The sequence below is a fragment of the Poeciliopsis prolifica genome, unplaced genomic scaffold, assembly GCF_027474105.1.
Source record: "Poeciliopsis prolifica strain line A6 unplaced genomic scaffold, Auburn_PproV2 SCAFFOLD034, whole genome shotgun sequence".
NCBI classification, from domain to species: domain Eukaryota; kingdom Metazoa; phylum Chordata; class Actinopteri; order Cyprinodontiformes; family Poeciliidae; genus Poeciliopsis; species Poeciliopsis prolifica.
The window spans coordinates 3,444,077-3,459,120 of NW_026562409.1; the positions used below are offsets into that span (position 1 = coordinate 3,444,077).

At 38.5% G+C, this 15,044-nt stretch overlaps 1 protein-coding gene across 2 annotated transcripts in view; it reads right to left on the minus strand.

Moving 5' to 3' along the window:
* The window catches only part of syt3 (synaptotagmin III), a 54,093-nt gene that overhangs the window by 8,634 nt on the left and 30,415 nt on the right, over nucleotides 1-15,044 (minus strand). For both annotated transcript variants that reach the window (XM_055051903.1, XM_055051904.1), the window contains exons 7-9: nucleotides 11,314-11,440; nucleotides 4,215-4,433; nucleotides 1,025-1,145 (exon numbers count right to left, since the gene is read on the minus strand). In XM_055051903.1, the coding sequence (XP_054907878.1) occupies nucleotides 1,025-1,145; nucleotides 4,215-4,433; nucleotides 11,314-11,440 (467 nt within the window). The remainder of the gene's footprint in view (nucleotides 1-1,024; nucleotides 1,146-4,214; nucleotides 4,434-11,313; nucleotides 11,441-15,044) is intronic.

Sequence of the window (15,044 nt, forward strand, 5' to 3'; positions counted from 1 at the left end):
GAAATGGCCCTCGGGCCACACTTTGAACACCCTTGGCTTAATCAACTTTTAAGTGATTTAGTGTGAATCTGTCCCATATCGACTCAGATTCCTTTTCGGCATCTTAACCTTTTCCACCCTGAATAATTAGGACCAGAGTAGATAGAAAAACTCTACAATTTTCTAGAATACAAGGAAATTTCTGAGCTCAAAAGGTCAAAAATTAGTTAGAAAAAAACCTCAAACTCAGATAGTAGTCTCAGGAATTTTCAACAATAAACTAGGAAATTTCAGAATTTGAAAAGTCAAAAATGTTTGACTTTTTTTCCAACAGTCAAAATTTTAAAAAAATTAAACTTAGAAAAATTCCAGCAGTCAAAAATTTTTGACTTTTGAATCTCAAGTTTTTTTTCTAGAAAATTTCAGAGATGAATCAAAAAACTGAGTTTTTGGTGGACATTTACTCTTTGACATCATTTACAGTTGCCCTAACAAGACGCTGCACTGCCCGCCTTTTATCCAAAGGGATTCTTCATTTCTTCAATAAATCCATCTAATCTGGACTTTTTAAAGTCCAGATTATTCAGCTGTTTTCTGTAAAGGATGGGCAGAAATGTTATCCGCTCAATGTGCAAACTTTGATGAAACAATTCCCCCTACTGGCTTGAAGCTGTTACTACAGCATATCTACTCAGTGGGGCTGAACACAAATGCAAGCCACACTTTTAAGATTTCCACTTGTAAAAGAAAATAAATACTTAAAATATTCCTTTCACTTTGTAATCCTGTACAACTTTCCTTTATGTATAAATATATTTCCAACCAAATTTAAGAAGAATGGTAGAAAACAGTGGGAGTTTGCTATAGACTTAATGACTGATGTCTAAATGCAATTGTAATTGAATTAGTTTATTAAAATCTGATGAGGCTCCAAATGCTTTTAAATTACCACTTTATGGAGAAAGTGTTTTACAAAAGCAGGAGTTTCAGAGGAAACCCCTTCCTGTAAATGTGTTGATGATCTCATGATGTGCGATTTGTTCACCTGAGAAACCCGTCAGGTCCATGGCTTTGAGGTTGGTGGCCTTGATGATTGTAGCGGTGAGTCTGCCTGCGGTGGGCAGGTAACACAGCGAGAAATTAAGCTCCCCGAGATCAGCCTTCTCCTGCAGACAGACACACGGACAGGGATCAGAAAGCAGGCGGAGACGCTCTGGTCCGAGCTGCAAAACAACACCACCAGACAGACACACAGGCCTCACTCTGAACACAGATCCCTGGGATTCGGCTAACATGCAAGTCGATTGATCTAATTGACTGATTTTTATGAGCAGACATTTTCTGAAAAAGAATAGATTTGTATGAGGCTAAGATCAAAAATAAGAAAAACAGTATTTAGAGAATAAGCCAGTATTTTGAAAATTAAGTCAAAATAATACCAGAAAAAAGTCGTAATATTCTCAGAATAAAGTTGTGATATGACGTCCATTTCTCTTTCCTGTTCTGCGATACGGCCGCCATCTTTGTTTCTGTATCAACTGGCTTTGCTTAACGATAACCTGGGTTGCCCTCTGCTGGTTGGAGGAAAAATTACAACACTAAGGCATAAGCAGAAGTCATTAGTTTTTATTATAGTTATGTAGTTTATTTATAGTAGTTGTTATTAGTCAAACAATTAGAATTCATTTCAATCTAATAACTTATTAATTGACAATCAATTGTAAGGTTTGTCTTTTTTATCTTCCCTGCCTTTTTCCTTCAAAATCGCTGCTATTCAGGTCGGACTCATCAACACTTCCCCAAGTGAAGCACTGATATACACTGATGCTTTAAACTTATTTAATAAGTTAGACCCTGGTGCCAACATTTTAAAGCTCTGCTCCATCTAATTTGCTAATAGCCCTCCATGAATATTTCATATAAAACAAGTTGGACGTAAACCAATATAAAGTTTGGATTCTGCCAGTAATCTATACAGACTCTCTTAAGATGATTTTTCACACCGCCAGACTTTGGATCAGTCTATCCTGCAGGCAGACTGTTTTCCATATGGACCGCTGCAGAAACCCGACTGGATTTACTGTCGAAATCCGAGCATGTCACCGTTCCGACTGGATCCAGAACCATCCAGCTGAATCAGAGGAACAGGAAGCAGATCGCAGGTCCAGTTAAAGCCTCTGTGTCTTTATGCTGGGAGAGAAATGGCGACTTGTTTGCCTTACATAAATATATCGAGGTTTAGTCTGTTGAACTATTGATCTCAGCTGGCTGCAAGCGAATCTAATATTTTGAAAATGACTTTCCTGAATGAGGGTTTTAGAATAGAAATGCAAATGATGTGGATTTCTAACTCAAAAGAAATAATATAAAACAAACAGCTGAATCAGCATATTTACTGCAGCGGCTGCTGTTTATCAAAGTATTTAAATTACATCAAGTTGTCAATAAAGTTTAAATTATTTCAGTGCAGATTCAAAACGTAGCTCATCTCCAAGCAACCAACCATAATGCGACGGTGGATAAAACAGTTTCCACAGCACATATTAATACATATTAAGGTATATTTGGTGTCTGAAGGATTAAAATAGACAGTCATTAGGATTTTTAGAGAGGGTTTCAAGTATTTGCTGGTTTAACTATTCGCAGGGGGATGTAAATAATCTAATATGAGATAAACCACTGTGGAGCCGTACGTCATTTATATTATTTCAGGTTATTGGTTATCTGCTGATTTTACTCCAACAAAAGTCAGACTATTCGCTTCAGGAAGCCAGTCGTCACTTAATGGCAGCGACTTGCTTCAGCGCCTCTAGAGGCACAAAGGAGAATTACAAAAACAAACAGTTGCACATAAAAGTGTCTCCTTCAGGACTGAAAAATGTTTAATCAAATCAAAACGTCTTAGAAAATTTAACTGATCAGACTTAATAAAGTCCTACTTTTCCCATTTGCTTGCTTTTGAAGGCTAAATAATTTTCAAAAACAAAATCTTTTAAAATAAAAAAGTTTTAGCCTGTTAAAATAAAATTTTAAACATATTTTATTTAGCTGCTTTCCAGGTATCCATACATGTTATTTATTAAACATGACTGAGACAAAACAGATCCAGCCATACTGATACAAGAAAAAAGACTTTCCAAAAACAAATCTCAGGCTGACGAAAGAAAAGTTCAGTTCAGCCTGAGATTATGTTGACCCAGCTCTGATGCCTTCAGCTGCACCAACATTTCGCCTGCCTGATGAAATGTCCACAAAATATCATTTTGAGCAGCAGGAGGATGTGAGCAGATTATATAACACAGCAAAGTTTTACAATTTTATGAATTTTCAGTTTTTATTTAATTGCCACTGTTGGATTATGGGACAAATAAGCAACAGTTTTATCTATAGAAAATGCTAATTATGGCGATTTCAGCAGATTTTTATCTGTCATACTATTCAGGTTGATTCATCCATTCATCACAAAAAACACAAACATAAAATGGGAGAAGCCACAAGAAGAGGGAAATTCTGCATGAACTAGTTTCACCACTTTACCGTTAAGATTTACACAGTGAGCTAAATCAGGTTTGAGCCTTCAGAGACGTATAAAGACAATTACAAAGTTGGTCTTCAATTATCTGAAGAACATTTCCAGGAGTAAAGCACTGATGTTTCAGCAATATCAAAAGAAACTCTTTTACGTAGTTATGTTTAGTTGCATTAATTAATGCAACAGTCTTCACAGGTCTGCCTAGAAAATCCATCCTCCAACTGCAGCTAATCCAGAATGCTTCTGCTGTCATAAAACCAGGAAGGCACAGCAGATCCCCACAGGCCTAAACTCCTTACACTGCTCTCTGTGAAAATATAGCATCTCTCTTTCAGCAAAGCCTTTTTCTAACTGAACTGAAACACATCCAATTCCACAGCACGTCTACTTGCTAGGTTTTTAAAGTCGAGCTAGCATAGCTACTTTCATCTCCCTTTCTGTTTTTTCTTAATGAAAACATTTCTTGACCTTTCATCTTGTTGTTGTAGCAGCGTTCACAATTGACAAGTAGCAAAGCACCATTTCACTTTTTTTACACGTACATTTCAGATTTAGCTTGTTATATTGATAACAGCTAAAACCAATGGTAGTCTTCGTTAGCGCCCATGACGTCACCCTACAGCATGTTTATGAAAATAAACTGACTAACCAACACAACCTTCGAATCACGCGGACTCTGAGCGTTTCTCGGTTGGTGTCTTACCGCCGTTCCCTCCACGATGTCCCTCCAGATGGGTTTGTCCCCGCTGCCCTCGCTGAAGTCCAGCAGGTTGTCCACCACCACTTGACCTATCAGGTCGTGTCTGGAGAAGCGGTCGAAGTCGTACACAGAGAAATGCAGCTTCCTGGAATGTAGCTCGTTCAGCGGCACGCCGAACTGGAACGTCTCATTGAACACTGGGTTTAAGGTCTTTCTGTGGACCTGAGAGACACATGGGCAGATTTAGAAAACATCCACTGACCATTTAATAATCTGAAAAGACACAATTTAAAATCTGTATTTCTCCAGAGAAAATAATTATTCCTCAGTGGAAAGGTTTCCCAGCAGTGGACGCCTCAGCAAAGTCATCCCAAAGATCAGACCGAGCGACATCTACAGGTCAATCTTAAATGTTTTTGACTGGACATGTAGAAAAAAAAGCACTGAAGGAGAAAGAGCAAAGCTGCAGCTTTAGGAAATTAAAAAACTTGGAACAGTAAAGATGTCTGATGGCAGCCATGTTGGAAGGAAAACCCCAAACATTTCATACACACTATCTGTTCAATTGTTTAAATGATGCCCTTTGAATACTTTTTACCTTCCTTCTTTGAAAACTTTCATGTTTTTGGACTCAATTTTGATTTATGTTGTTCTGTTTGCCTTAAAAATCGCATTTGGCCAATTTAAACAGGATTTATTGGTATAATTAGACCAGATTGTTGGGAGAAGGGAGCATTTTTATTGAGATCTTTAAAAAATGAGCCACAAAATAGGGTACATATAATAACTATTTAAATAAAAGTTTAATTGGTTCAATACTTTTAACCACCTGCTAGTAATAATTTTACTGCCCTCAGCAATTATGAAGTGGACACAGAGTAAGTAGAAAGAGACGTATTCAGACCCTCCTACTCTTATTCGTCAATAATTGCCTCTGGCCAGGAGTCCAGACGAATGCCGGGTTCATGCTGCATAATTACACATTGTATGGCATCAGCCCTATTATTAAACAATCATTTTGACATTTGAGTCTTTCCATCGATTACTTTGTTTCAGTTACAGAAGCTCAAAGACGGTGCATCTGAAATCCTCAAAACAGATTTCAGATGATCCTCACAGATTGTACCTTCAGATAAAACAGAAAAAATAAAACATTTCCCCCGGATTTATGTCTTTGGAAACACGCCGTTTTCACTCCCACTGCTGTGATGTTTGATTTAAATATCCAACAGGTGTTTGCTTTGTCCTTTTCTCTCGCCGTGCCTGTGGCAGAACACAAACCTCTCCTCTTATTTCATCCAAAACATTTTGAAAATGTGAGCAGCATCAGTTTCTGTAAACCTGTTGAGAATTTGACTGAATCACAAGAGAAACAAAACTCCATCACTGGTGAAAATTACACATTTCTCTACATTCTGCTTCTCCGTTTCTCAAAATGTTGCTTTAGTTTTAGTTTAGGTTGCTTTTGTACCACAACAAACGTAACGTTTGTTACTGGTTTCTGAAACTGGTGACTTTAGGTTGTTTTTATGACCTTTTGTCTTGGAGTATTGATCTGCATTTTTGCTTAAATGTGCCATAAAAATAAATTTGACTGATTGATAATGAAAAAATAATAACACATAAATAAAAGTAAGACACTACCCCCTCTCAAAGACCAATAAACTTTAAATTCCAGCTAACATTTAACACTGGAAATGGAAGAGATTGTAAATATTCAAAAGAAATAAACAAAACAACAAATTAAATGGATAATGAAGTCAATGTTATTCTTCAAAAAGAGAATCAAGTTGAGATCAAAGCGCCAGACTTTGGTATAAATAGAGACATGAGAAATAAAAACAATTATGGAAATTAATTTATTTATTACTTATTGCGACAAACCTGCCAACAAACTACAGTTTGGAGATTTGTATTATAATATCTTGTTGGAAAATGACTGAAGTGAAATCTTGTTACGAGTCTCAGAATATGATATCTTCAGTATTTGTCATGGATTATTCCATTTAAATGAATAAATGGAATAAATTTAGACTTCGCATCGACTCATTCGTCAAGTTTAAGGACCTTTTTATGTCAGAATAATTCAGAAATGCAGCATAAGTGGCTTAGCGGACAGGAAAAGCAATCATTTGAAAATATGCAGGCCAATGCACTGAAAATGAACAAAAAAAGCAGCCAAAGTTCAGAGAAAACATTAAAAGACCCCCAGAGACCCTGAACTATTGATCAAAGATCATAAGAAATTCTGGCTGCTTGGCTGGAAAGGAGATAAAGAAAAGATGGATGAAAAGTGCATTTAAACCTTAACCCATAGCTTGACCTTATTCCTGTGCCGAAAGGATAAAAACGAATTTCTTTATTCCGTTTCGGAGAAAATGATCCCAAAAAAAAAAAAAATCCACTGAATTGAAGAAAGTAGTTTAAAGGGAAAGTTTTCATTTCTCTTTTTATATAACTGTGTTCAAAGCTTCTTCACCTTTTCCAGGTCAACTAAAAGCTCAAATGAGAAATAAGATTGCTGATTTCATTTGTAACATTTTCCTGCCTTCAAACTCCACCATTTCAATCAATCTGTTTATTTTTAAAGCATATTTCATCAACAAGGCAGTTATAAGTGCTTTATATCATAAAAACACAAAAAACTAAAATTTATCCAAAATGTTAATTAGTGTTTCATTAATTACGGTGCAAAAGCCACTCTTTTGAGTCTAGATTTAAAGAAACTCTGTGTTTTGCAATTTCTCTGAAGTTTGTTCCAAATTTGTGGTGCATAGAAGCTGCTGCTATTCCTATAAATCAGGGGTGTCAACATCCAGGCCTCCAGGGCCGGTGTCCTGCAACTTTTAGATGTGCGTCTGCTGCGCCACACCTGAACAGAATAATTAGGTCATTATCAAGGCTCTGGAGACCTGATCTACACAAGGAGGAGGTAATTAAGCCATTTCATTCCTGTGTTTTGTGCCTGTGGCACATCGAAAAACTGCAGGACGGCGGCCCTCGAGGACTGGAGTTTGACACCCCTGCTATAAATCATCAAAATTATCAAGTAAATCCTCACATTGGGATAGATTTGCTTGAAAAGCCTTTGGTGTAAATCTTGTCGAGGAGTAAACAGGGTTTATACTCACTGCCTGGCTGCGGTTGCTAGGTAACGGGCGGAGTTCCGTCGGGGTTGCTAGGTAACGGGCGGAGTTCCGCCGGGGTCGCTAGGTAACGGGCGGAGTTCCGCCGGGGTCGCTAGGTAACGGTTCTTCGCTGGGTGAGGCGCGGTGCCTTCGTGTTTTGTGACAGTCGGAAGGTTTTTGAAACGTCACGCTTTTGCAGACACCAAAAATAAATTAAAACGATTACTTTCCGCCAGAGCGCGTCTGCCAATCTGTTTTATTAGCGCCTGATGGTCGCTAAATGTGCGTCTGATGGCGAAGCGGCGGCTTTTAGAAACACAAACCCCTCCGAACATCTTTTTGTGAGCCGGTGTCACAATCAGCCGGCGGGGTGTGCGATGAAAGAGGTCCAAATATGAAAGGTGTAAAATTTCAATGCTAATGAGGGTGTGATTGAAATTAAACAATCAGACACACTTCAAACAAAAAAATGGGAGCCACATTATGTAAATTACTGAAGCATTCATGCTTTTCAAAGGCAGAGGGATCTTTTGTTGCACGTGAGAGACAGCAGAACAAAAGGCGAAATCAAGAGGGAGCTTCTTCTAACGGCTACAGCTTCATCTGCCATGTTAGCTTCTGCTTTTCACTCTGTCCCACTTCTGTGGCTGCTCCAGTCCTCTTCTGAAGTACTGCTGGTATTTATGGATGTAGCTTCACTTCCATATATCACATTTGTAAGTAGTTATGTTGAGTTTCTCCACAGAGGATAGCTTAGACGGGGGAGGTTGATTTTCCCCCTGTCTAAGAAAAGGAACATTTTCTGATACAGAACATCGTGAAATGTTCTCAAATATCACCTCAAGCCGGGTGGGAATTATATGACAGCTAATGAAGGTCTGACTTAATGTTTTTCCAAATATAAAAGCACTTCAATAAACTGTTTTCAGGTAATCAATTCTTGAACAGGTTAGGAGAGGCACATGGTTTATACACAAAATCATTTTTAGATAATGAGATTTTAGTCTGCTTGGTTCTGCCTCTTGTCAGTTTAAATCCAAATAAGCTGCTACTGGCCACATCCCCAACTCAACATTTACACTCGCATCAAAATGGCTGCAAACAGATGCGGAATTATACAGCCATAATTCTTTGAAAAGCAGAAGTGCAGCCTCCTGCACAACCAACAAGAATGCAGCAAGTGGTTTCTGGATAGTAGCAACAAAAGACCAAACCCTTGTCTTTTCCAGCAGCCATTGTAAACCAAATGTCTTGGAGTTACATTTGGGAGGTTTTTGAAACTCATCGTTTTCCAGACACCATAAAATATGAACTTATTACCAAAAAAAAATCAGATTTTTTAAGCTCAGAGTTGAGACCCAAAAATGTGCAAAATGTGAATTTTGCACAATAAACATATTTTAATGTCTGCCTTCTGTACAGATTACAATGAACCAACTATTCTGGTGCAAGGCAGCAGAAGCTGACTAAAAGCACATTGTACCGACACGGGGCCCCAAATCCTGTCCTCCAGAGATCCTGGAGTTTTAGAAGCATCACTTCTTCAATACATCTAATCAGGACGTCATTCAGCTCTGCAAAGGTAACAAGCTATTCATCTGATTCAGAGGTTCTGGAGAAGAGGTGCTTCAAAAAGCTGCAGGATAGCAGCTCTGGAGCACATCTACTGGAAATGGGTCCCATTCAGCTTCACAGTCCTTTCCTGGTGATTGGCACATAGGAAATGAAAAAGTCAGACGTTTTTCCAATCAGTAAACACATCTTACCTTTAAATCCACCCTTATCTTCAGGTTTGATGTTGTTACACAAGGAGCAAAACTCAAAAGTTTGTTAGCTACTTTTAGTATCAATGAGGTGCTAAAACTTAAAAGTAAAAGAAATTCTGTGGAGCCATATTTATCGTTCATTGGGCCTGAGCCAGGGAGAGATGGGCTTCTGCGAGTCTGCAACCTACGAGCAACGGAGTCAGGTTTACCAATTGGTATAACGGACGATGTGGGAGAGAAAGTTTTCTGATGCCGTTTATAGCAGAAGAAGAACTGAACAGAAATGTGGCATCAGATCTGTGGCTCAAAGCTGCTGGACGAACGAACACATTCTGAAGTGTCTAGATGTAATAAATCCACTAACCAGACAAGTTATGTCTGGTTAGTGGGGACATATTATGTAAAGTTCAATTTTCGCAAGTTTTGTTGTTTTGAGTCTCAATTGCTTCTAAAACCGACCAAAGTGCTTAAAAAGAAAACACACGCCCACCCGTGAGCGGCTGTTTTTGAATGAGCAGGTTCAAAAACACCCGAAATGTAACAACACATATCAACAGCCACTGCCTGTTGCCATAACCTGGCAACCCCAGCAGAGCTCTGCCCCATAACCTGGCAACCCCAGCAGAGTGCCAGTTGGTTTGGTCACCTGATTTTACTGCTGTGCAATGGCTGCTGGAACAGCAAAAAAGTGTTTTGTTGTTGACTTACCATCCAGAAACCACTTGCCACATTCTTATTGGTTGTGCAGGAGGCTCTACTTATGCCTTTCGAAGATGTACAGTGGTATAATTGCACATCTTTTTGCAGACGTTTCCACACGCCAGTGTAAGTGTTGAGTTGTGGGGCGTGGCTAGCAGCAGCTTATTTGGATATAAAGTGAGAAGATGCCCTAAAACAGAATGATTATGTGCAAAATATGTCGTGAACATGTTTTGTGTAGACCGTAAGCCGGTCCTAATCTGTTCAAGGAAACTTAATTGGTCAACTGTGACCACACAGTTGTGGCAACCTTAATTAAACCTTGCATCTTTATGAAATGCTGCATTGGAAAGTACTGTTATTTTTTTATTAATCTGTTGTGTTTGTTTTATAGTTGCAAAGGAAAAGCACCACTGGCCATTTGCTTTAAGCTGAATGTTATGAAGGTTGCCATTCACTCTTTGACTGTTTCCACAATACAATTAAATATTTCTGAAGGGAAAACCTCAAAGTAAATTCATTCAACATTTGTTTTTACTGTACCAGCAACAGAAAGCAGGTTTTAACCAAAGCAGGACACAATCTTTATATCAAATATAAACCAAAACCACAAATCAAGGGAACGTAACCCCTCCTATACATAATTTTTACCTCTTTCAGCAGGACGACTCGTCTTAGACTTTCTGTTCCCTCCATCTTTAGGCCTACAGTGTATTTTTTTATCCAAAGACAGATGGGACAGCTGTCATCTTATTTCAGAGGTTTTATTAATCCACTTTAGTTCAGATCTTTTGACACAGTCGGCTCTCAAACTGCTCCAGTTATACGTCGTTACTTGTGGTGTTATTGCAATATGGCATCCCGCAGGGCTCATTTCTAGGCCCTGCTTTTTGTTTTTGTGCATGCTGCCTCTAGTAGGTATAATATTCATTTATACCTGCAGATGATCTCAAATTGACTTTATTACCTTGTAAAAACCGACATTAAGTCATGATTGGAAACAATTTATTTTTAGTTTAAATGAAATATAGCAGATTATCTTCATTGAAACTGATTTTCTCAAATTTGTTCATTTCTTTAGGTCCAATAACTTACTGTTATAAAAAAGGAAAGGCTTACCTTCCCCAAGTACATATTTGGCCAAATGCAGTGAAAAGTTGTCCGTAACAACCTCAACAAAAACAGCCCAATCTGGCAACTCTGTTTCTGAAAAGCGAAACGTTAAACGGATCAAATCAATTTGATCTTGATCTGCTTTCGCTCACACTGCTCACACCAGACTGAAGACTCTTCAAACCCCAGGAAAATGTGCCAGTTATCTGTAGTTATCATCTGAAGCACATTATCCAGCATAAATTGTGCCTCAGACTTGATTAGATGGGATTACATTAGTGAAACTGTGTAATTCTCCATGGGTTGTTAGAACAGAATGAAACTGGTGGGAAAGTGTTTTCTTTTCGCAGGAATAACAGCCGATTTCCGACGAGTATGGAGGCGAGCGGGACGCACCTTCGTCTGGAATTTCTTCTTTCTGTCTGGCAGTAGGTAGATCTTCACGTACGGGTCGGAGAAGCCGTTGGCGTCCTTCGCTGGCAGGTCCAGAGCTTTCAGTATCTTAACCACCAACTGCTCCGTACTGAGACAAGACAAAAACAGAACCGAATTATCCGTAAAATAAGACATGAAGTCAGGGCTTGCACAACAAACACGCCGAGACTCAGACGGGATTAGCCCACACACAAACACTGAAACACCTGTGCTGAACTCGTGCACACAAATTGGAGTGGGAGTGTTGAGAGTCTCTGGAGAAGAAGAAAAGGAGCCAGAATAGCCGGTGTGTGTTTGTGTGCGCCATCTCCAGAGCTGTATCATGGTTGCACCGTCAGCAGAGCTAAATGTGAGCTCAGTGAGCGCAGATGTACAGAGAGTTACACAGAACGGAGCTCGTTTATTATCTTTATTACCCTGGGATCTGTATCGAATGCACCGATCCGCTTCATCCACTGCTGATACCAATTAGTTTCGACCGATGCTGATTCGATTCACAAAACAATGCTGAACTTTTTATTTAAAAATGCTTTGTTTTTAAATAAAACACAGACATAAATGCACTGAATTACAAATATATTGGATAACTCTGCAACAAAAGGTCCTAAACAGAAAATCTTTACAGAACCTGAATCAGGTGAAGCTGAGCCACATGAGGAGTTTTGGGTAGAACAGACAGAAGCTTTTTATCTTAAAGGTAAAATATATGTATTTTTTTTTACTTAATTACTGCTCTAAATATATTATTCTTTCAGCAAATTGTCTTTTTTATCTGTATGCTCTGGTTAACAATTAATCAATTGTTTCATTAATCGATTAATCATAATTAATCATTTCAGCCCTAATCTAAAGTAGACGTTGTTTACGGATGGCTGACAGAATAAGACTCAGAATGTGTTAAACTGGACTCTGGAATAGCGGAAAAAGCCACTCAGTCCAGAACCCTTCAGGCGGCGGATCACCATGTTATGCTCTGTAGCTTTTCCTACGTTTCCACACAAAAACATGTTGAAAGGTTGTTAGAAATTGGACAATCAGCAGCCTTTGTATAAAAATAGCTCAACAGCCTCTTTCTGCACAAACGCACAAATAAACCAAGCGGGACCGAAAATATCTTTCTGTCACGCAAACAAACATAAGACGTCTGCGCGCGCAGGACGGCTCTGATGTCTACACATACGAACGCTTCGCCGTTTATTATGCATTTAATTACCAGATGAAGATGAGGACAGCTCGGAGGCTTTTAATCAGACCTCGTTAGGCTGCGTCTCCATGTGTTAACGAGGCTGTCAGCACTTCATTTACTGCCGTATAGGAGGCCGGCGTGAGCTGGAGGCTTAGGGCGGATCAGCGGGGCAAACGGCAGACAGTGACCCCGCAGCAGCTGCAACGTCCACAGGATGCATGTTGACATGAGAGCCGTGGTAAATCTGGACAAGCGTTTACCCCCCGACTCTGATCCAGCCGCATAAACATCCCTCCGCCGTAGCCGGGGCAAATCAAGATGATGCTGCACCGTGTTACACTTCAGGATAAATGTTTACGTTTTCTAATTAATTAACCAGATAAATAATAGCTGGAAAGTAAAAGAAACTAATGCAATAAAGCCTCTTATTAGTAGGATTTATACACGACTTCCAGAGAAAAATTCAAGCATATTTAAGGTAAATAATGGGATCAAAAAAAGGCTACTTCCATTAACTTTAATATAATGTAGTTTATTACTGTTTTTAACAGTGTTTTATGATTGTATCCTGCTAAAACTAAAATATAACAAAACTTTATGTTTTAAACGCTGATAAAAATAATAAATAACGTTGTTTATCATATGAAATATAAATCTAAGTTTACTTTATTTCAATTACACAAACCAACAAGTAATTTAGCCATTAGGAATATTAAATATTCATTACATCAGTGGTGTTTTTTTTTTAAAAGGTTTTTCTCCTGAGGCCAAAACTGACTAATTTAATTTACTTGCTGCCACAAAATTCATAAAACTAAAAATGCTGCTTGTTTATTAATAAGGAAAATCAATAATGAAATCTCAAAATACTGACAAATTTAAATTACATCCGGGCCACAAAATTCAATAAACTAACAATGCTAAAATTTGTTAATTGTGATTTTCTTAATTTTTTAGATTTAATGCTTGATAAAAAACAAAATGTAGATAAAATCTAGACATCCTTAGGCTCCAGACTTATTAAAAAAAAAACAAGTCATTTCCTAATTATGGTGTGATCAGTTGGCCAAATTTTTAGTACTCTTGATTTGTGGTCAGGGGCCAAATAAAAATGGCCCCCGGACCGCACTGTGGACACCCCTGATCTACATTAAAACAATCCAAACAAATCGTGTGAGGGCCGGACAGTAAATCAATAAATCAATAACAATATCAGTCATGACAGACACGTGATCAATACAAATAGATATTCTCCAATAGAGTGTTGAATAATTTCACTGAACTCCGATCCAAAACCACACTGCATTCTGGGAGATGTAGGAAAGACCGTCGCTGCTCAACCTTTGGCCAGTTAAGAGGAATCAACTAGCAGCAGCCTGTTAGCTTGCACAGCAGCGGTTCCAGGTTTCACCTTATAACTGTTTAAAAATAAAATAGTAACTGTGTGGAGTAAAAGGAGAAAAAGACTATAACAGTTTGAGATATTAAAATAAAAATCCAATCAACAATCATCGACTGATATGAAACAATTGTATCGACTTTTCAATTCTACTAAACAACCTTCATCCTCAAATTAAATACTGAAACAGAATATAGAGAATATATTTTCTTTCTGTGTATATTCACTTAATCTCAACACCTGTATTAGATTTGCTTATACCACAATTTAAAAAAAATATCTAAAAATGTTCTCACTACATTTTCTGGTATTTAGAAACAATTTGTTCATTCTAACACTAAAGCAAGACTTTTTATATTAGGCACATGAAAATATCTTGTTTTAATGATAATGTTTTCCAAATTTAGGCTTTTAATCAAACACTAAATGGAATTTATTACAAAATATCAAGCACTTTCCAAGCCTTGGAAACATAAAATTGAAATGAAATAATTCTTAAGGATTTTAAGGACCTGCATTGGAGAATAATTCAGGATTTCTTGATGTTTCCCAGAGCGAATACACCTATCGCAGCTCAAACTGGGCTTCACCACCTTATTCCTGGCAGACAGCACGGAAAGCTTGCCGTTATTCCCTCTGTGGAAACGTGTCAGCTTTTAATGGGGCTGTCAATAGAAATGCGTTTCCCAGAGGACCTGAGCGGGTCTGACATTGTTGTTGCCGTCTGTTAGCGGGTCTCACACATTAACGCACCAATCCCATCGCAAGGTGAGTGAGTGTTTGCAGCACCGCCAACCTTTGTTGTTTACTCCATAACTACAGACACAGACATTATCTGCTGACTTAAAAGAGATGCAGGAATGGCTTTTTTTTTGTTGCTTTTTTCTCCATTAGGCTAATTCTTTGCGTTTGTCCTTTGACGTTAGCGCCGTCTGCGGTTCTGATGCGTCGGCAGGGCTCCTGCTCAAACCGGCTCATATATATAATTCATGAATGAAACGGTCGCACCCTTTCTTTTCTCTGACCATCAGCACTTTCACGTTTTGCAATGTTTCAACGTGTCAGGGCAGGAAGGGATGCAGAGCTGCCCCCCTGCAGATCCAATAT